Source organism: Toxorhynchites rutilus, chromosome 3 (assembly GCF_029784135.1).
Source record: "Toxorhynchites rutilus septentrionalis strain SRP chromosome 3, ASM2978413v1, whole genome shotgun sequence".
Classification (NCBI taxonomy): Eukaryota; Metazoa; Arthropoda; class Insecta; order Diptera; family Culicidae; genus Toxorhynchites; species Toxorhynchites rutilus.
This window is the reverse complement of record NC_073746.1, coordinates 272,271,411-272,294,473: the sequence shown is the minus strand read 5'-3', so window position 1 is coordinate 272,294,473 and position 23,063 is coordinate 272,271,411. Positions and strand designations below refer to the sequence as shown.

Here is a 23,063-nt window from a genome sequence, read left to right as displayed (position 1 = left end):
AGAATACATTCAAGGCTTTTTATCCGGCATAGAAATCTCAACTAAGTACTACTAATAAAAATGACGCAAGTAATACCTACGTTGAGAAGGTCAAAGTTCCACTGGGAACGTTAGTGCCATTCAAGAAGAAGAACATTGATGATGCTAAAAGCTACCCGAAAATTAAAAGATAGAAAATAATCGACTTTCCAGGTCGGGGTAAGTGTTGCCTCATTTTCACCAGTACAGGAAGGTGTAAAAATCTATTTTACCTGTACGTTCTCTTTCAAAAATATATACCAAAATTTGTACAATTAAAAATATTTGTTGCATATAAAAATCAGTCAACACTGGTTTTTTATATTAGAACTGACACCTCGTATATGCGTTAATCGTTAATCGGTAATTATTAATCTGATCACTAAAACCCGTAGTGTTTACGGGCACCACAACTTTGCAACACCAAAACGGAAACCAAGTCCATGTTATTCGTCGTACACAATCAACAATACAAACCCTAACAACAATCATCCCACGTTTTTCCATCCAATCGTCCATCAGAATCAACTATGGAAAGCGAAAAGACCACACAAAAACAGCCGTCACTGTCGAGTGAATTATTTCCATACCGCTACGCCTCTATTCGGAACCTAGCGCGCCATACGACGCTGTTGATTGATGGAAAACCTTTTTTCATTGCCGCTGTTGTTGTGCCAAAGAGCCCTCAGACAACTCTTTTTCCGGTCGGCTGATGATGAAATGATTTTTTCTACTTTACAAGCTTTCTTTTCTTCATTCCTTTCCTTTCGCCCGTCGATCCTTTCATCATCAAAACACGGCCGTTAGTACCGGAGGGAGATCCAAAGTTAATTCACTTTTCATTACCCAGCGCCACCGGGCGGGGGAATAAAATTTCATGGCAACTGAAAACACACAAATTCCACCCCTGCGTAGTCGTAATTAGGATTGCAAACGATGGGCCCACGCCGGACGCCGGCGATAGGGAAGATTACGAAAGCACGAAAGAACACGCGTAATCCTTATTATGGAATTGGTTTATTCACAAAATGGCGAAACAAGGAAAAATAGGGAAAGCATCCACCGAAGTCAACCACCAACAGCGCAACAAAAAAAAATCGTTAAATTTATTGCTGAAAAAAAAAACGCACTGTGATAAAAGCTCAATTCCAACCAGGCGCGATGCGGAGATTGAGGGAAGTAACGACCCGAAAAATGTGAAAAATCATTTCCCTACCGCTGCTGCCGTTTGGTGTTGGCTTTGATTCACTGCCCGACGATGAGCAGCATAAAGCATAAAGCAGTTCGGTGGGAGATGTTGAAATTCCCTAATCTAATTCCAATTTGAGATTTAATTTGAAAAGTTCTTGCTGAGCTGCTCATCTGTTGCTCAGTTTTGCTCCCGGCCCAATTTACTGGTCAGGGTCTAGCCCCATGAATGCTGCTGGCCACTCTCACCTGTCGTCAATGGGGCCGTCTGTGTGAGTTAGCATCGGGCCGTAAACATCGCAAGGGTGCCAGATCTAGCCCGAAATAGATGGGGAGTCCAAACTTTGGCCAACTTTCGTTTGAAGAAATTTCCATTCTCTTTCCATCAAGAGTTTTACATCATGCTGTAAAGTTGCTTTTGGCTTGTTCCAATGGTTTCCTTCCTGGAATTTTGCTCATCTTGATTCAATCGTTTCCTAAGTATGGCAAAGTGTTTAGGCCTACGTGAAAGCAGTGCTAGACGAAATTCAGCAGAAGGTTTTCCGATTACTATCGAGAGTAGAATAGGATCTACACGCTTTTAAGAATCCCTCCAAATTAAGCCCAAACACAGGCTGCGTTCACAAACTGGTTTACCATCAAAAATAATTTAACTAATGGAATTCACCCAAGTCAGAAAAAGGGCAATCAAGCCGGCAATCACTTTAAAATCACTTCCCTTCCCTACGCACAGTTGTGTTGGTATACGGCCAAACGGCGATGAAACCAAGGTCCATCAAAATTCGTTTCAATTCACCATTTGCCTCCGATTTGCCTGCAACAAACATAAACAATGTAAGGGTTCAGCGGTACTCACCTCCGCTCGACTGGACGCAGGTGCTATTCGCGAGCGAGCAGTTGACCTGGAAGCCCGGATCCCCAGTGGCAAGCATCGAACCGTTCGGTGGACCACTTCCATTATAGTTGTAAAAATATTCACCAAAATCCTCCATGAGCAGCATAAAATTGCTTCCTCCCGGCGGAGGATACTCGTCTCGGCCGTCCGGTCCCAAACGGCTATCGTTCCGTCCCGGATCATCGCCGTAATAGAGGTAAGAAGCATTGGACGCCACCGTTGAGCCATTACTGCTTCTACTGCTATTGATTCCATGGGTGGCGCCGGTGGTGTGACTCGAGGAATGGCCCAGGGCAGAGTAGGTATGCTGTGAGGGCTGACCGGATCGGCTGACGTCAGCGGGAGAACCTTCGCTAAACAGCCGAAAATAGTCCGGCGAGTCCCAGCCGGAGAGGGCAGAATCGTTGACCGTCACCATGACCCACGCAACCGGCCGGTGCGCCGAATTCTCGTTTCTGAGTGTGAACTAATTACTGGGTGTTTGTTCGGTCCGGGTAGCAAGACATCGTTAGCTCTTTCTCTCTCTTTGGTCAACAGGTGCCACAAACACACCTTCTATCGGTTGTGCGTTACAGTAATTCAGTGATCAGTGGATTTCAATCGTGCTTATCAGTCACAACGTTATATCTTAACAGGTACTACATCTATTCCAGCATGTTTCCAATGATCTGCTGAACCTAGAAGCAAGATATACAAAATAATTAGAATGATAAAAACATTTGGCTACATAGTTTGCTCGAGTTTAATGAGGTGTGTTTTGGCAGCTGATTGAAAACAGAAACTGCCATACTCCATCACTGAGAGAATAGTTGTTCGATACAACATTATAAGATCTTCGGGATGGGCTCCCCACCAGGTGCCGGTAATTGTACGGAGAAAGTTTATTCTTTGTTGACATTTTTTACTCAGATACCTAATATGGGCCTCCCAAGTACATTTGGAGTCGAACCAGACCCCAAGATATTTGAATGACATAGCATGAGTGATCGGTTTACCCAAAAGTTGAAGCTTTGGTTTTGCTGGTCTATGCCTCCTAGAAAAAACCACCATCTCTGTTTTCTCTGTGGAGATTTCGATCCCTAGCCCAATGGCCCAGGTTGAAAAATTGTTCAAAGTATCTTGTAAGGATCCTTGCAGGTCGGATTCGTTTGATCCTACGACAGACACCACTCCATCATCTGCAAGTTGTCTTAGGCTGCAATTTTGTGTAAGGCAATTGTCGATGTCGCTTACATAGAAGTTGTACAAAAGGGGGCTTAAACATGAGCCCTGGGGGAGTCCCATGTAGGAGACCCGACTTACTGTCGAATCCCCGTGAGAAAAATTCAAATGTTTCTCACAAAGCAAGTTATATAACATATTATTCAATAGAGGCGGCAGACCCCGAGAGTGTAATTTGTCTGACAGGACCTCTATTGAAACTGAATCAAAGGCCCCCTTTATGTCCAAGAATACTGAAGCCATTTGTTTTTTTTTCGGCGTAAGCCATTTGAATTTCTGAAGAAACCAACGCAAGACAATCATTTGTCCCCTTGCCCCTGCGGAACCCATATTGTGTATCTGAGAGTAGGCCATTCGTTTCAACCCATCGATCAAGGCGAAACAAGATCATTTTCTCCAACAATTTCCGTATACAAGACAGCATTGCTATTGGGCGGTACGAATTGAAGTCGGACGCGGGTTTTCCGAGTTTTTGAATTGCTAAAACTCGTACTTGTCTCCAATCATCTGGAACAACATTATGTTCCAGAAACCGATTGAATAAATTCAACAAGCGATGTTTCGCCACATCAGGGAGATTTTTCAACAAGTTGAACTTAATTCGATCCGATCCCGGAGCAGAATTGTTACATGAAAGGAGAGCAAGAGAGAATTCGACCATCGAAAACTCAGAATCAAGATCGCACCTATCTTGTGGTATATTTCGAACAATTTTTTGCACGGGAGCGAAATCGGGACAAACCTTTCGTGCAAAATTAAAAATCCATCGATGTGAATATTCTTCGCTTTCATTCGTTGAAGAGCGATTTCTCATGTTTCGAGCCACTTTCCATAATTTTTTCATTGACGTTTCTCGTGACAAACCTCCCACGAAATTTCGCCAATAAGCACGTTTTTTCCCTTTGATCAAATTTTTGAACTGATTCTCAAGGGCTAAATACGTTTGAAAATTTTCAGGAGTTCCACGTTTCCGAAAAGCTTTAAATGCATTCGATTTTTCTATATAAAGCATGGAACATTGGCTATCCCACCATAGATTGGGAGGCCTTCGGGAAATGGTGGAACCTGGGATGGGTTTCGTTTGAGCGCGAACCGCGCTGTCATATATCAAACGAGAAAGGAAGTTATACTCCTCCAATGGAGGTAAACCATCTCTGGAATTGATGGCTAGAGCAATCGCGTCCGCATACTTGTTCCAGTCAATGTGTCTTGTGAGGTCATATGCCATATTTATAGATTCAGAAGAATTCGACCCAATGGTGACGGAAATTTTGATTGGCAAGTGATCACTACCGTTGGGGTCCTGGATTACATTCCACTTGCAATCTAACGATAGTGAATTCGAGCAAAGCGAGAGGTCAAGAGCACTTAGCAGGAGGTTTAGGAACACGTGTTGTTTCCCCAGTATTCAAAACGGTCATATTGAAGCTGTTACAAAGGTCATATATCAACGATGAACGATTGTCGTCGTACTGTTCCCCCCAGGCAGTTCCGTGAGAGTTGAAGTCTCCCAAGATCAATCGTGGCTCAGGAAGAAGTGAGCACATGTCAACAAGTTGCTTGCGGCTAACCGCAGCTCTCGGCGGCCAATACAAGCTGACAATACAGAGGTCTTTTCCTCTGATGTTTGCATGACAAGCAACAGCTTCAAACCCTCCAATAGGTGGAAAGTCAATTCGAAAAAATGAGTGGCACTTATTGATCCCCAATAGCACCCCTCCGTATCTGTCATCACGGTCCAAGCGTATAATATTGAAATCATGGAAAGAGAGATCATCTCGCGAAGAAAGCCAAGTTTCGGACAGAGCAAAAACATCACAATTGAATTTATGAATTAAAAATTTGAATGTATCCAATTTAGGGATGAGACTACGACAATTCCACTGTAAAACAATGATATCTCCGACCTCTCTATTTAAATTAGACATCAAGAGAGATAATCATTGCAAGGAGGGGGGCCATGTTTGCATCAATTGTTGCAAAATTGTCTTTAATACTGGAAGCATTGAGATGACAATGGTTCTGATGGAGTCAATGAAGACTTGAAGACTTGAAGATTTGATCCAGAAGGTCAAACAACTTTATAAATCCCGATTGGGAAGTTGAACTGGACGGAAAAACAGGGACAGTTGGGGTTTTTGATGTCCCCTCGAGTGCTGGGTTGTTCGAAGGTGAACTATTCCCACGGAAGCCAGGAGGAACCTGATTTTGCTTGTCCGTGGCACTCGATTTTTTAGGCAAGCTAACAGGGGGTATTACCGGGGGGACTTGTTCTTGAACTTTGGGAGTGGTCACATTCTTGCGTCGGGGATTCCCTTTAGAAATAAACGATGTGTCCCCGCTAGCTGTGTCCGCTTCCATTTCATCAACTGGCATCAAGTATTGTGTGTTGAGATTGGTTGTTGTTGTTGTTGGGTCAGTGGAGAAGCGCCCTTTAAAATTTCCGCAAATGTGCGCTTCGAGCGTTCCTTTAAAGAGCGCTTCTGTTTCTCCCAGCGACTCTTATAAGTTTCACAAGCTGAGAGCGCGTGTGGAGTTCCCCCGCAATATGGACATTTATGCTCAGTCGCACTGCAGGATTCCCCCACATGTTGCTCTCCGCAAGTTGCACAGCGCTCCTTGTTGGCACAATAATCTGAAGTGTGACCAACTGACTTGCATTTGTTACAAGTCATGGGCTTTGGCACAAAGAGTCGCACCGCCAGTCTCAATTTGTCCACCATAACGTAGTCAGGGAGAGCGGAACCAGCAAAAGTTACTCGAAACGAGTCGGACGGCGTGAATTTAGTTTCTCCCCCTTCCTGGGAGACTTTGCCTAATTGGCGACAGTCCAAGATCTCGACTTCCATCGAGGGGAGCTTCTTGAACTTTCCATTTCCTTTTTTAATAAATTCACACGTCAGACCCGTTTCTGTAATCACTCCCGCAATTTCTACGTTATGGCAGGGCACGTATGCGCGATATTCTAAAATGAACCGCTTGTCGACAACAATGACGTTAGCTTGCTTCCGATCAGCCACGACAACACGCAGTTTGTTCGGGCGAACCTTGGAAATTTCGACCACGGAGGAATAATTTTTTGTCAAATCTTTCATGATCTGAATGACATTCAGAGATTTTCCTTTAGGTTTAGGTCGGAAGAAAACAACCCATGGGCCAGTTCCAGTTGCATTTTCTGGATAAACCTTGACACGGGGTGGAGACACAACAGGAGAGGAAAGCGGGGTCGATTGTTGAGCGGAAGCGGAAACAGCAGGGTTGGGTGGCGTGATCGGGAGTTCAGCGGGAGCGGGAGCGTGAGGGGGAGCGAGAACGGGAGTGGAGCGAGAGGGAGAGCGAGAGGAGGAATGGGAGCAGGAGATTGAGGGGGTGAAGAGGAGAGGTTTGCAAATTTTCTTGAGGGGGGCTTGTTTAGGTGGGTTAATTCCTCCCCCGAAAAGACTTCTTCTGAAGGGGGAACGCGTTTAAGCGACTTCCCACCTCCCGTAGATGTGGAGGGATGGACAGTGGATTCAATCTCCATGTCAACGGGTTCTCCGCATCCTGCCATATAAAGTGGCAGATGTACAATTTTTCAGTGATTTCTCAATTTTTTTTTCTGATTATTTCTTAAACTAAAAACCTTAATCTAATAAAAAATATACTTATATCGCACACCCGTGCGGTTGAATTAGAACGGTTCCCAGCGAACCGCGTGTCTATCGTACAGCACAGCTGCAACGGTGTATGGCTCCACAGTGATGATTTCGATGACGATGATATGGCGATAAACACGCCAGCACACAGCGCCCGCGATGCAGGTCTTCTTCCTTCCGCTTTGTTCGCTTCACACTTTTGCAGTCCAAAAATCCCGTTTGGGTGAAACAATTACTATTTCACCAGCAGCGAAAGTAACGGTATCACCAGACGGGCGAAAATACACCCGGCGGCCTCGACTTCACGAAGACGAATGACTTTGCATACTTGAAATATTCGAAAAAGAATTAGACTACTTTTTGGAAAAAGTGAATTTTTTTTTTCTTAATTTTTCACAAAAATCTATAACTTAAAAACTATGATACCTACAAAATTCTTGTCAAAGGATGAAATGAAGGAAATTGTTTAAATCACAAAATCACAAATCCCAAAGAAAACACCAAAAATATTTTGGATAAAAATTTCACTGACCAAAAAGTTATTTTGACATAGGACTATGTCTTTGATTTCTACGTAGGGGGGTCACTCTACGAGAAATGTAACGATTTATTAAGAGTTTTCAAACGCATATTACTCAAAATCGTTATTGCGCCATATGTTGTGTTATATATCATTAGACGGGAAAGTTATCCACCATTTGTTTTTGCTTTAAACATGAACAATGAATATAGCAAAAAAAACGTAATAATTTGACGATGTGTTTGAGTTTTTGAGTGTTTCTTTCGATTGTGCTAACCACTCGCTTTATTCCCCGACGCAACAAGCATTCTTTCTGCCTAAATTCGGGCGTTAGCTCACAATGGGAGTTGATGCGTAAAATGAATTATTCTCCATTTACGGATAATAGGCATTTATCAGTAATTGTATTGTGTGTTGCCCAATAAATCCGTGCTCAATTCACGTTTTTATCGTGTAGGTTTTTATCAATTTATGTAACGTATTTTTTTTTAATTCACTAAAATAGATATATGAATAGCCCTTAAAATTTTCAACGAGTCGTCCATACATCGGAAGATGGGCACTTTAACAGGGAAATTTTTTTTCGAACAACAACTTTTGCATGTTTTCTTTGACAAAAATACAACATATCCTAATTTTGTTCAAAGTCAAGATAGTGGTATAGTGTATTCGACAAGGTTTTAGATCTTGTTATAATATAAACTTTTGTCGAAGACATCAACTTTCTATCTTTTATAGTTTTTGTGATATAAGTCATTTTTGTATGAAGACTCCTGAAAAAAATGATGTTTTGCTCGTAATATTTTTGTGTGTAAATTCTCACCTTTAACATGTTCTTGACATGTTTCTGAATAGAGAAAAGTTAGCAGAGGATGTAAAATGCGATAATTTATACATAAAAATGTAACGAATTGAACATTAATAGCATTTTTCAAAAGAAAAACATGAAAAAGTTGTTGTTAGAAAAACGTTTTCCATGTGAATGTGCCCATCGTCCGATGTATGGAAAACTTGTTGGAATTTTTAAGGGCTATTTAGATTCATTTTCCAAGGCTATATAGAAAAATGAATTTTAATTTTCAGAATATTTTTTTTTCAATAACCTTTTTTCCAAAAAAATCTTTGATAATTTTTAATGAAAACCAAAATAATTTCCTACATTCCATTCTTTGACTAAAATTTTGTAGGTCTGATAGTTTTTTTTGTAGTTTTTTTTAATTTGAGGTTTTTCAACTTTTTTTTTCGAAAAATCTTAATTTAAAAACTATAAGATCTACAAAAAGTTGGTTAGAGAATGAAATGTAGGAAATCGCTTAAGTTTTCATTAAAAATTATCAAAGAATTTTTTGGAAAAATATTTCATTGAAAAAAAAATATTTTGAAAATTAAAACTTATTTTTCTCGAAAAAATATGCTTTTAAAATTTTGAAAAAATAGATATAAATAACCCTTAACATTTTCAGCAAGTTTTCCATACATCGGACGATGGCAACATTTACATAGAAAAAGTTTTTCGAACAACAATTTTTTCATTTGTTTCTTTGAAATAATGCTATTAATGTTTAATTCGTAACATTTTTGACGTAGGACTACGTTAAGAGTTTTCAAATGCATATTACGCAGAATCGTTCTTACGATATATGTTATAATATATACCATTAGACGGCAATTATATCCAGCAATTTAACAAATAAAAGAGGTATGTTTTGCGAGCGGATGCGAAGGTAAATCATGTATTATGCATTCTTTCTTCCAACTTCGATTCCATGAATGTTGTATGTAACACAAAATTGCGTGCAATAATTCGTTCTATCTATCATATCAGCAAGATGTTAAAGTAATCAGATGCCAGATTTCATGCATCATTAAAACTTCATGCAAGATTTCATCAGAGCAACGAGAAAAGTGTCACCCATACAGTGATCGTTCATTAATTAGGAGGATGCAGCGATTGTCATGCGAGGACTTATTGAAATCGGCATTACATCGCACCACAAAAATGAAACGAAATGAAATATTAATAATCTTCATGACTCATATTCATTTCATAATGACTCAATTCCTTCTTGATAGGTTGGGCAGTAGAACCAATACGACTTGATTGTGATAGTCTGCAAACGAACATTACTTCACCGAAAAAGCTACTGCTCTCGATGCCTAATAATAAAAATAAGATAATGGAAAGAAATCACAATACAGGGAAACTTCGATATAACGTACCCTCGTTATAACGTACCCTCGATATAACGTCACTCGATATAACGTACATTTTACCTCGATATAACGTGCACATTTCCAAAGTGTAAATGTAAATTTTTTTCAATATTTTTTTTTCTGATAGAACAATTAATTATCTGTATTGTGATGCTAAAACAAGTTTTGTATCTTCAATCAATTCCGAAATGCAGCTGGTTTTGTTATTCCGGATTCTAAATGAATCAAATTTTAATCAACAGTACGAAGGGAAACATCATGAGAAAGGCTGGCTTCGTCTTCTGATTGAAGTTATTCATTAACTTTACTAAAACAGCAACACAATAATGTATTATAGACTACGTTTGTGAGTAAGGACCGTATCGTTATTTATGGGTACGCCTTAGAGTCTCCGTCTGAAAAAGACTATAGCTTGTTTTGACAGCTGTTTATTTTTCTCCTGTTGTTGACACAGTTAGCGTTCAGTTAGCATTGTGAAAAGATCGTTTTTTCCTAAAAGTGCAATCATGAGAGGGCTAACAGAAGAAAAACGAAAATCCATTGTGACCAGATACTGCTCCGAAACAGGAATATCAATGAGAAAATTGGCGAAGGCGGAAGGAGTAAGCGTCCATGCGGTCCAAAACGCTATCAAGCGATTTGGTATGTATAATACATTGAAGGATCTACCCGGTCGCGGCAGAAAACCTGGGCCATCCAAGCCAAACTTGGATAAAAAGATTTGCAGGCAATTTGAAAGAAAAAAGGAATTATCGATACGGGATTGCGCAAAAAAGTGTGGAACATCAATCGGTATGGTTCAACGTGCCAAAGAACGTAACTCACTGAAGGCATATAGAAAGCAAAAATGTCCCAAACGCAGCCAAATTCAGGCAAGTTCCGTGAAAACCCGTGCCCGTAAGCTTTACGATGGGATTTTAAGCAAACGCGAACTGTGCATCGTCATGGATGATGAAACCTACGTCAAACTGGACTACAAAACTCTTCCTGGGGCACAGTTTTACACTGTAAAGCAAGGAACAGATGTCCCGAACGCGGAGAAGTCAATTTTTTGCGAAAAATTCGGTAAGAAAGTGCTGGTTTGGCAAGCTGTTTGTCAATGTGGCATGAAATCATCTCCTTTCTTCACTCTCGGGAATATGAATGGTGAAATTTACCGGAAAGAATGTCTCCAAAAGCGTGTGTTACCGCTCATCCGAAAGCACACTGGTCCGACACTATTTTGGCCTGATTTGGCATCATGCCACTATGCACGTTTGACCTTGGATTGGTATCGCGAGAATAATGTCGATTTTGTGGAAAAGGAGATGAATCCTCCAAATTGTCCGCAAATAAGACCTATTGAAAAATTTTGGGCTTTGATGAAGGGACGACTGCGGAAGAAGGACAAGGCAGCCGATGACCTTGAGCAGTTCAAAAAGGATTGGATAAATGTGAGCAAACAAGTCGATGAGACGGTTGTCCAGAACCTAATGAGGGACATCAAGAAGCAGGTGCGATCATTGGCGCGAAAATCAGAATCTTGATTATTTTTTACTGTTACTCCTTTCTTTCATTCATAAGATACAATATTTTGATATCAGAACTGAAAAATAAATGCAATATTTGAAATAAAGCTGTGTTTTGAGCGTACCCATAATTAACGATACGGTCCTTACTTTATTATGCTTCGATATAACGTACAATTCGATACAACGTACAATTTTGAAAGTGAAATGTACGTTATATCGAAGTTTACTTGTACCATAGCTATTCATTAAAAATGAAGCAACTTCATGATTTCATGTGTATTTTACCTCAAAATATCACGGAATCGTGAGTGTTTGTAACTTGTTTTAACGTTTCTTCCTCCTAAATTTCATATTCAATGTAATCAATGACGGTATATTTTTTTTTTGTTTACCCATTCACATATACTTCATCTACCATTTCACCCTGTTATGTGTCCCACTGATATTCATTAATCATTTTCAGATAGACAGTTGAACTTCCTGCCAGAAGCTTATTGTCTTTCTTTGTTCGTTACAAAACGTTTGAAGGTTATGAGTACATACAATAAACGGCCCTTTTCAGGGCTACTATTTAGAGTTTTAAAAGAGTTAAACTAACATATTTCTGAACAATGAAAAGAATTACATTTGAAATAACCAAGTGTTCTGAACGATCACAGTCCTACGTCAAACTTCATTCCGTGTCCCTAGGCTCAGACCCTTCTACTTTTTTATGTATAAAATATCGCAATTTACATGCTCTGCTAACTTTTCTCTATTTAGAAACATGTCAAGATCATGTCAAACGTGAGAATTTACACACAAACATGTTACGAGCAAAACATTATTTTTTTTAGGAGTATTCATACAAAAATGACTTATATTACAAAAACTATAAAAGATAGAAAGTTGATGTCTTCGACAAAAGTTTATATTTTAACAAGATCTAAAACTTTGTCGAATACACTATATCGCTATTTTGACTACACTATATCGCTAAATATAAAAATGTTGTTCTTAGAAAAACTTTAAAAGTCCCTGTAAAAGAGCCCATCTTCCGATGTATGGACGACTTGTTGGAAATTTTAAGGACTATTGATATACATATGTTTGTGAATTTTTAAAAAATACGTTTCTGAGAAAAATTAATTTTAATTTTCAAAACAACTTTTTACCCAAACAAATTTTTGGTATTTTTTTATGAAAATTTAAACAATTTCCTACATTTCATCCTTTAACATGAATTTTGTAGGTATCATAGTTTTTAAGTTAAAATTTGTTGTACAAAATCAGGAAAAAAATTTGGCTTTCTCCAAAAGTAGTCTAATTATTTTTCGAATATTTCAAGTATGCAAAGTTGACTCATGTTTTTACACCCACAACGTTTCACTGCTATCTGAGATGGTGCTGCCAACGGCCAATCGAGTTGGCATGAAATTCGTCTATGTACAATTTACAAGAACGTGTATTTTTAGTGAAATCGTATTACTCGAGCAACCGAAGCCCTTATGAAACTTTGTTTTCTTATGGTAAGAATTTCAACATTTCTCGTCGTCGATTATTTCCTCTGGGGGTACGTGAAGAACCGTTACCATGTTAATGACGCCACAAAATTTGGAGGAACTTAAAGGAGAAATAACTCGGATTTTCAACTACTAAGGATAGGGAAATTTTTGGACACTTTCTTCTCTTTCACGCTGTCGGTCTAGAACATCATCAATTTTAAAACAAATTCCATTTTGATCAGTTGAATTTTTATTTTAATGTTTAATATGTTGTTTTTCCAAGAAATTTCAACAACTTCTGGATTTCGAGTTCATTAGTCGCAATCAAAATAAGTCATAAGATAATGAAAATTGTGATTTTTTGAAGTGGAATTTCACTTTTGCTCCAACTTTAGTTTTCTTTTCTTGTTCGAATTTTTGATTACTGACGGTGGTACCAATTGCTCTATCGAGAAACTTGACATCTGATTTTTGATTGCTCGACTATGGTTGGGGATGGATTTTTCGTAATAACATAAACATTGAGAGTTTTTGGGTAACCACTAGGTGTGAATAAAATGTGAAAAATCTATTTCCGGAAAATAATGAACGATTCACTCCAAAAAAGTAATAATTTTTTTTTTACGTGGATTTTCCAATTAACGCGGTTTTTTCTACGAGGTATGTATCCCCCGCGTAAAAAAAACCTGGGTGTATTTGAGTTCTTTTCAATACTCAACCCCAAGCCACAGGCAAACCACAATTTCAAACAGCCGTACTTTCCATGCCCGTACAAATGCCATCCCTCCACGAAATACACCACACTTCAATTTATGGTTTCAGTTTATATCCGAAACGGGAGCACCTCGGGCCATGTCCTTTTTAACAAATGACCCGAAAAGTCAAAATTAATCGCGAAACATTTTGCGCCTCTGTGACGCTACAATGATGCTTTTTCCCGAAAATGGGCCAACAATGGTCCGTGCGCCACCAATACAAAAATTCATCACTTCCGTTCCGGACTCGGGGGGGGGGGTAAATGGCGGAAAATTATTCCCACACCACGTCCCCACGCTCCTGAGTAATCAAGGACAACGCCGCTTGCGATAATAGTGATGATGCTCCTGCAGCTGTCCGATTCCGGCCATCAATAATTGATTGCGTTGAATATTTCATTTTGGCGACGGGTAGCACATCCCCTCTGCACCGCACGCATTATTTTCGCTATTTTCCTCTACTGCGGAGGAAAACACAGACAGCTCCTCCAACTGCACAGAGAAGAGGTTCGATTAATTATTTCGTATTTTAATCACTTGCCCCTTGCGCCACAAACGTTTTTGTGTTCCGGTGGAAATGCTGAGCAACTGCCGGAAATTGCCGTCCATGTCACGCACTCAATCTCATCATTTAGGGAAATTATTTCGGCTTGTTTGGAGATGATGATTTACTTTTTTTTTATCATCGACGTACCGTTATTTCTGATGAGAGTGTATGTGTGTGAGTGCTTTTTTGCGCATGTGAGTGTTGTATACACACTGGAGGGGGAGGATGTTATTTTATAATTAAATTAATGACCAAATTTACCGAAGCGCTGCGGATTGTGCCCAGTACTATTCGTTTTTTATTTTATTTTATTTGCTTTTTTTTGTTTTCACAACCAATCTCTCTCTGCACTCCACTCTTCGTTTTTCAGTTCCTTTTAGGGAGTGTTCCCTTGCTGACAAGTGATCGAATTCGAGAATATTTAAGTTTAAGCTGTAATAATTAATTATGCATTCTGCATCCGACTGGTCTCAGTCCGTAATGGGATTGATGTGGGTTTAATTAGGTGCAGCAATGCGGCATTCGAGCGAATGGAATGTTGCAACTATTCCGCGCGGTCTGCGTGAAATATGAAATGCGATTTATGTGGGAGCGCAGCTCAAAGGCGTGGGAGAATACGCAGTGTGCCTTTTTTGTGTTCTAAATTCGGTCTGAACTGACACAGCTACCATTTTTCCATGGTTTCTCACCACGCTCAACACAAAAATGTTTGCAATATTTCCGGTTCCACTCTCCCCAAAACAGTTAATGTTGAGCACAAGCAAGTTTCGAATTCACGATTAATCCACGTCCACAACGTTCCCCAACCAGTCAATCAAAACTAGAACCAGCCCCGACACTAGCGTCCATTTGCTCGTTTGTTAACAAGGGTCAGCTGAAACTTTTAATTCGAATAAAAATGGAATTAAGCGAATGTAATTGCTGGTGCTAGCTGAAATCCCAACAAAAATTTAGACATCCACTTTCCAGACCAGCAGCTAGCGATACTTATTTGGTTTTTTGTGTCTTTTCAAACGACCATCAACCCAACCCGGATCGCTGCCCAGGATCAGCACTAACAGTAATGAATTTAATTATGAGAATCCCTCGTCATCTGTGGGTTAACTTTGTGATTTCTCCTGCTGCACGATTCCTTTCCGTGCCAGTGTTTGGCTGCTCGAAATAATTTGGCCTGCGGAACAAAACGTTCCCGTTCGGTAGTTTCTCCTCCATCGAAATTGAACAAAGGAAAAAAAAAGAAAAACGCTTGACCTTTCATGTCCAATTAAGATAAAAAACAAAAATCATGAGTTACACACGTTACTGAGTTGCTGTTGTTTGTTAATCTGAACCTGACGGGACTGTATGATGCTTGGAGTGGGCAATGTGGGGTTTCGCTTGGTTGATTTTTTCTGTTTTCGTTGTTTGTTTTTCTTGGAAGCTCGGGTGGGCAAATGCATGCCAATTATACTTTGCTCAACTGGTTGGTGTATTGGTTTCTGTTGAATTGAAAACGCCATCTGCACAAACAACCGCTCCCCAGGTAGACTGATTGAGGAATTGAATTTGAAAATAGGACTTCCGGGTACACCTGCTACAGTGTTGTAGCTAGCGTTTTTTGTATTTACTGTACGAGTGGAGCTCTTGATCACACTTCTGAATTTTTTTGTAAAAACTAATCACCCAAAACAGCATTGGTTTGTTTAGCAAGGGTTTGCATTTATCGATCCTTGCTTAGAGTCCTAATTTCAAAATTGATCAGAATTCGACGGTATTCTGCGGTAATTACCACATTAACGACCGATCTGTAAAAAATATTTCTTGACGAAAGCCATTAGTGTAATTTTGATTATTGGCGCTAAAGAACCCCTTATGTTCATTTTTTTCCCATCTTCCATTTTCCGGGAAGTGACTGATCGAAAAATCGAACATCGGCCAAAACCTGCACTGCGAGCAAAAAGTCACTTTAATTTTCAAATATAGGGCATTCATAAATGCACTAGTTTTACATTTTTAAACGAACAAACACAGACGGATGACTAAGGAAAAACCTGAATTCATTTCATTTTGTTCGAAAACATTAGAGCCATTTTGAAAAAAACGTTTCCGAAAAATCACTGTTTGTCAACAACGTTCGAAAATCAACAATTATCAGTATTATGTGCTATAAGATCAATCTACCTTTGAATCGCATTCTTTGTAGAGTCCAAACATGCCGGTCGCGATAGTGTCTGGTTACTTATTACTTATCTATTAGGAAACAAGATGAATATAAGAAACCATTGAAACACTGTTCATATAATTACTATTTTCTGTACACTGCACTGCGATGAACAAAAAGAAGCAATTGTGTTTATTTTAATATTATAATTACCTAAATCTCTGCATTTGAATCTTTAAGTAGATAATGAAACAATCGAATCAGTAGTAGAAAGTAGTTCTTAACATGATAACTTCACCATCTTTATACGATTGATCGTGATATCGGTAAATCATGTTGCTAAAATTATCAACATTGCAGATTGCCTTCACAAATTCAATTGATTGAAACACACGAACCTGCTGTTCTTATCATATCCCAGAGTATTCAGGAAAAAAAAACTACTATCATAGACTCTCAACAAATAAAGAGCACCTTTTTCAGTCATTTCACTAAATTTCTTTCAAACTTTTTTGATTTCTTCCGATGATAACTGAAACTACCGATGGAGACGTTTTGACTATTATCGGAAATGTGAATACCGTTTTGTCTCAAATTCCGAACACTTAAACTTTGATGGCCATTGAACAGTGTCTCATTACTCAAAATGGTAATCTTTCGCGAAATTAAATTGATTTTTCATCTTTTTCATTTGACTTGCAAAAAATTGGATTTTGCTATCGTAATTATCGATTGTATTTATTGTTCACTAGCTGACCCGGCAAACTTCGTCCCGCCCTAAATTTGTTTTTTGTTACAAACATTTACGTTTTCTTACTATGAGGAAGTTCATGGTTCCCATCGCAGAACTGTTCATTGATTGATCTTCTATTTGACCCCGTTGAATTTACCTTTTACTAAAGGGTATGTCACATCAAATTGCATCACGGAAAAAACGCTGTAGAAATTTAATTTTTAGGAATTATATCTTCTGCTTTCGCTTATAATCAGATAAGAGTGTATAGATCACGTTGGCCATGCTTCACTGTCAATTTTTCGTAAATTTGGAAAAATGTCGTCGAACGAAAAAGAGCGTCATGAATTAATCCTGTGCACTCATTTCGAGAATCCGGAGTTGTCACATCGGGACATCGGTAAGATGCTGGGAATCGTCCAATCCACGGTCAGCAGAGTACTAAAACGATACTTCGAGAACCTAACCATCGACCGGAAGGTGAAGAACGGCAAAAATGGATGCTCCGTCAGTGAAAAAGATCACAAGCGCGTAGTTAAGCAGTTTAGACGTGATCCGAGAAGTTCGGTCCGGGATGTCGCCAATAAGCTGAATTTGTCAAGTTCATTCGTCCAGCGGACCATACAACGGGAGGGCCTGCGTACATACAAGGTTCAGAAGGCTCCTAACCGCGACGAAAGGCAAAACATGGTGGGAAAGACGCGAGCCCGGAAGCTGTACACCGAAATGCTGACGAAGCCGCATTGCCTGGTAATGGACGACGAAACCTACGCCAAAGCGGACTTTCGTCAGCTGCCGGGCCTGTTGTTCTTCTCCGCAGAGGACAAATTCAGCGTTCCGGAGGAGATTCGCAAGCAGAAACTATCCAAGTTTGCCAAAAAGTACATGGTGTGGCAAGCGATCTGCTCTTGCGGAAAGCGGAGCGCCCCCTTCGTGATGAACGGCACGGTAAACGGGCAGGTTTACCTTAAGGAGTGCCTACAGAAGCGCTTACTACCACTATTGAAGCAGCACGAGGGCCCGACCATCTTCTGGCCGGATCTCGCTTCGTGCCACTATTCAAAGGACGTGTTGGAGTGGTACGAAGCCAACGGGGTCACCTTCGTGCCAAAGGAAATGAACCCGCCCAACGCGCCGGAGCTTCGCTCAATAGAGAAATATTGGGCGATTATGAAGCAGGCCCTCCGGAAGAACCCAAAAGTTGTCAAATCGGAGGCGGACTTCAAGAGAAAATGGATTTCTGTTAAAAAAAAAACTACAACCTGACGTTGTACAGAACCTTATGGACGGGGTAAAGAGGAAGGTGCGAGCATACGGGCTTGGGCTCGAAGTATGAATAAAAAGAAAATGCCAAAAGTTGTTTAATAGTTTTTTTTACTGTCTAAAATTTTCAAAATGATCGGTCTACTGTGCGAATTTCTACAGCGGTTTTTCCGTGATGCAATTTGATGTGACACACCCTTTATAAAATTCCTAGTATTTCTAACAAAACTCATCATTATAATATCAGATTATTTTCAGACACAATTCTCGTTCAAGATTTTCCAGCCCCTTGCAAATAACATGTTTCTCCGTTACATGGAATAAATGTTTATACAGAAAATATAATAGAATAAAGACAGCCCTAAATCGGACAATTCCTTCCTCTACGTGGAGGCGATCTGGCGTAGTGGTAACATCCATGCCTCTCACGCTAAAGGTCACGAGTTCAATTCTCACTCCCGACATTCTTCCAAAAATGGAAGTAAAAGTGACGAACCAGCCAAATGAGTTGAAAGTCACTATAATACAGATAAAAAAAAAAAATTCCTTCCTCGAGTTCTGCTCTTATCAACACATCTGGCGATCCTTTTTTATGGTATAGATAGAAGATATGAAAGTGCGTTTCATCACATTAAAATCCATTTCCAGTTTCGAACGAAGTTCAATTTCACTAGCGCAAACATCAAATAGACTAACAGCACTTGTGACGATGTAATTGTAGAACATATGTGAATTTATTTTTCAAATTTTCCCTTTTCCTCCAGAGTTTTCTGAAAATTTTCAATTGCCATGTTTGGTTGGAATATTTTTGGTCGAAATATGTGTAATAGTTTTATGGGACCCCCTTTGCATTCCAGAGGAGGGAGGGGTGTCATACCACTATAGAAACATTTCTCATACTTAAAAACCCTCACGTCCCAAATTGTGCTTGATTAGTTTTCGAGTAATGCAGAAATTTGTGTTTCAATTGTATGGCAGCCCCCCCCCCCTTAGAGAGGGGGTGGAGAGTCTAACCATCATAGAAACATTTATTGCACCCTAAAACCTCGATATGCCAAATTTGGTTTCATTTGCTTGATCAATTCTCGAGTAATGCAGCTACAAAAACTAAAAAATTAACGATGCTTGTTTGTTACAGAATTTGCTAACGCAAAATTAATTCATTGGTTTTGACTGTCACTTTTTTTTGCAAATGTTCAATATAATACAGGGTTTTCCAACTTTGAATTCCGAAAGTAAAATGAAATAAAACACACTTAGAATTTGAATTTCGATGAAACTTTTATTTCAAATTAAAGTTTGGTTTATGCCATTAGGTGTGAAATACAACATCATTCAAATGTCCACCTAGGGCTTCCTCGCACACCTTGATCCGGAACAGATAATTTTCGATGACTTTTCGACACATATGGGGCGGTATCTCGGTCATAACTTCACGAATGTTGTCTTTCAAATGTTCAAGAGTTTGCGGAGAGTTGGTATAGACACGGTCTTTCGCATAATCCCACAGAAAAAAGTCTAGCGGGTTCAAATCGCATGATCTGGACGGCCAATTGGCATCACCAAAACGTGAAATTATGCGTCCCTCAAATTTCGTTCGCAATATGGCCATGTTCGGTCGTGTTGTGTGGCACGTGGCGCCTTCCTGCTGAAACCACATGTCATGCTTATCCATATCTTCAATTTGTGGAAAAAAAACGGTTAACATGCGGCCATAGCGCTCACCATTCACAGTTACCGTCTCGCCGTCCTCATTTTCAAAGAAATACGGCCCGATGATTCCACCAGACCATAATGCGCACCAAACAGTGACTTTTGGCGGATGCAATGGCCTCTCAACAATCACGTGTAGATTTTCTGAGCCCCATATACGGAAATTTTGGGTGTTCACATAGCCACCGAGCTCGAAATGTGCCTCATCGCTGAAGAAAAAATGCGAAAATTCAGCATTTTGCTGCTGTTGTTTGTTCACCCAATCGACGTATGCCCGACGCATTCCATGGTCACCACGCTCTAATTTTTGTACCAGTTGGACTTTATATGGATGTAGGTGCAAGTCCAAATGCAAAATTCGCCACAATGATGTGTTTGACAAGCCCAATTGCTGAGCACACCGTGGAATCGAAACATTCGGCTCATCCTCCACACTGGCAGCAACAGCAGCAATATTTTCGGCCGAACGCACATTACGATGATGCACAGGTTTCACAATATCCGCTACGGATCCAGTTTGTTCAAATTTACACACTACATAAGCGATTGTGTGTTCTGTAGGCTCTCCATGACGACCAAAATCCGTCCGTAATGCTCGAAAAACATTTGCCGGTTTTTCATCATTTTTATAGGTTAATTTAACAAAATTAACACGTTGTGCGATGCTAAAACGATCCATATTGTAAAATGGCAGACATTTAACTAACGATATGACGCTTTGATTGACAGCTATGTCAAACGGTTGTCAGCGCAGGGCTGTATACTTTCGGAAGCCCGAAATGGAAAACCCTGTATATTATAGACTGTATCGATACCTGTTCATGATTTTAAAATGAAGGCTAAAAGCCAAAGAATTTTAGGGTTTTGATTATTCAATTATTAATAACATTAAAGTTCAGTAAATTTACATTTGAAAATGAAGTGTTCGGAATTTGTATCATGCGTAGAAATTTGATTCATATTCCGAACACTACTTCAATATAAATTTTAATGGAGATTTCTGCATACAATATCATTTCTTAACTGGGTGAAAGAAATGATATTGTATTGAAGTTTCTTACATTTTCTAGCACTTAACTTGGAAACAGCAATCAAAATAGTTGAAACAACAGCAAAAACTAAAAAATTAACGATGCTGATTTTTTACGGAATTTGCTAACGCAAAGATTCTATAATTGTTTTTGACTGTCACTTTTTTGCAAATGTCTATTATTATAAATTATAGGTTGTATTGATACCTGAAAATGATGTCAAAATGAAGCCTATACCTCAGAAAATGGCTGTTTTCATTATTCAATTATTTATAACATAAAAGTTTAGTCAATTTATATTCAAAAATGAAGTTTTCGAAATTAGAGACTGTTCGGAATATGAGACAAAACGGTATAATGCTTACATTCTTTGTTGTTGAGTCAGCCGATGGATGATTTCCGTGTTTTGCTGCAGCTGTTCAGCCAACTTCGATTGCTGCTGAGTAAATGTGGGACCAGAATGCCGCGCTATGCATCGCATTGCGACAATTGTGCTTTGGTACTCCGTTCTAAATATGTGTGTTTCCATTAAGTCGAACACAATAATGCGTTGCGTCATTAGCATCGTTGTACTAAACGCTAACATTTGTTCTAAACTGCTTGCGCCGAATTCGCGAAGACAGTGACATGGTGTCGACATCTGGTGGTAACTTCAAATTAGGGCCATAAGGGGCTAAAATTTGAATGAAAATTTTCACATCATGTTATTTGATTACTTGAAACATTTGTTTCTGACTTTCTTTCAACCATATGGCCAAACAATTCCAACATTGTTGCTGAATTTTTTTCTTCATAATATAGAGTTGTCTTTACAAACAAAGCTCAATGCCGCCAGCGCGGATATGTTAATGTGTTGTTTTTGAAAAAAATCAATGAATCCGTGGACACAACTAGAACAAGATTTTAATACGAATTTTATTTTGTTTTTGTTTACATGAAAAGTGGTGACGCGAATGCTAGATTGTTATTGCAAATCAACAGACTGCGTCGGATGAATGTTTTAGTACAAAACGCAAGCTATGACAGCTGATGAGAAGCAACGCACAACGCGGCATTCTGTTTCCTCCTTAAGGCTGATGTCACATTAGGCAGATTCGCCGCCGCGGATATCGCGACGGTTATTTTCTCCATTTGAAAACCGCCCCGCTCTGTGTGACATGGCTCATTCACAATACACTATAGATCCTCCGCTGCGGTTTTACTCGCGGAATCCGCGGCGGCGAATCCGCCTAATGTGACATCAGCTTAAGCTCCTTGATGTCGAACTCGGTACGCACGTGACTCTGGCATTTACTACAAAGTAAGACGTACGATGTGATTTCGACGACCTTTTTACCATGTACACCGATGCAAGCAGCATGGAATCGTCTCGGACAATCTGCGCACTCCCACAGATTGATATTATCGGCGATCCCGGTACCACAAATTTCGCAATTCATACTTGTTTTTTTTTTGTTTCACTAGTTCGCTGCACACGAAAAGCAACGACACACAAGTTAATTAGCACACGAAATTGATAAACGGCATGGCCTGGTAAGGGAGTAAAAAGTGCCCCCAAACCAAATCACTAGCAGTATGGAAAATATTGTATAGAATATTAAATAAGAAATTTTGACGGTTTATTTGAATCCCTATGTGGTTTAACATAGGATCTATAGTGAAAAACGTACTTCTTCGTTTATTTCACGCCATCCTCAAAAGCTTCGAGATAAAAATTTGAAAAAAAATACTGAATGTGCATCTTACTACGGTGTATCAAGAAAAATTATCAAAAAAATGTCATCAAAAATTTTAGTACTAAAAAAATATTGAAATTTTAATTTTTTTTTTTGATTTAGAGATTCGGTACTACTCTAATTCATATTTAAATGTACTTTCTGCGGCTTTTTTAGACATTTGTGATTTTTTTTCAGTGTTGCGCGGTACAAAAAATACTTTTTTTTTTATAAATTCATAGAGTCTGGCTGGGTAAGGGAGTGAAAAGTCTAGCAAACCAAATCACCAGCTGTATGGAAAATATTGTATGGGGTACTAAATAAAATATTTTGGCAGTAGTACCATATATTTGAGTTCTTATATGGTACAACATAGGATCTATGATGAAAAATGCACCTTTCGTTTTTTCACGCCATTCTTAATAGATTTGAGGCAAAAATATGAAAAAAGTATTGAAAGTACATCTTACTTAGGTGTAT

The 23,063-nt window shown here is 39.3% G+C and overlaps 1 protein-coding gene across 7 annotated transcripts in view; it reads right to left on the bottom strand.

Annotated features, from left to right (window-relative positions):
- The window catches only part of LOC129780098 (dopamine D2-like receptor), a 542,669-nt gene that overhangs the window by 408,081 nt on the left and 111,525 nt on the right, over positions 1-23,063 (bottom strand). For all 7 annotated transcript variants that reach the window (XM_055788028.1, XM_055788030.1, XM_055788031.1 and 4 more), the window contains exon 2: positions 2,063-2,778. In XM_055788028.1, the coding sequence (XP_055644003.1) occupies positions 2,063-2,519 (457 nt within the window). In that variant the 5' untranslated portion in view covers positions 2,520-2,778. The remainder of the gene's footprint in view (positions 1-2,062; positions 2,779-23,063) is intronic.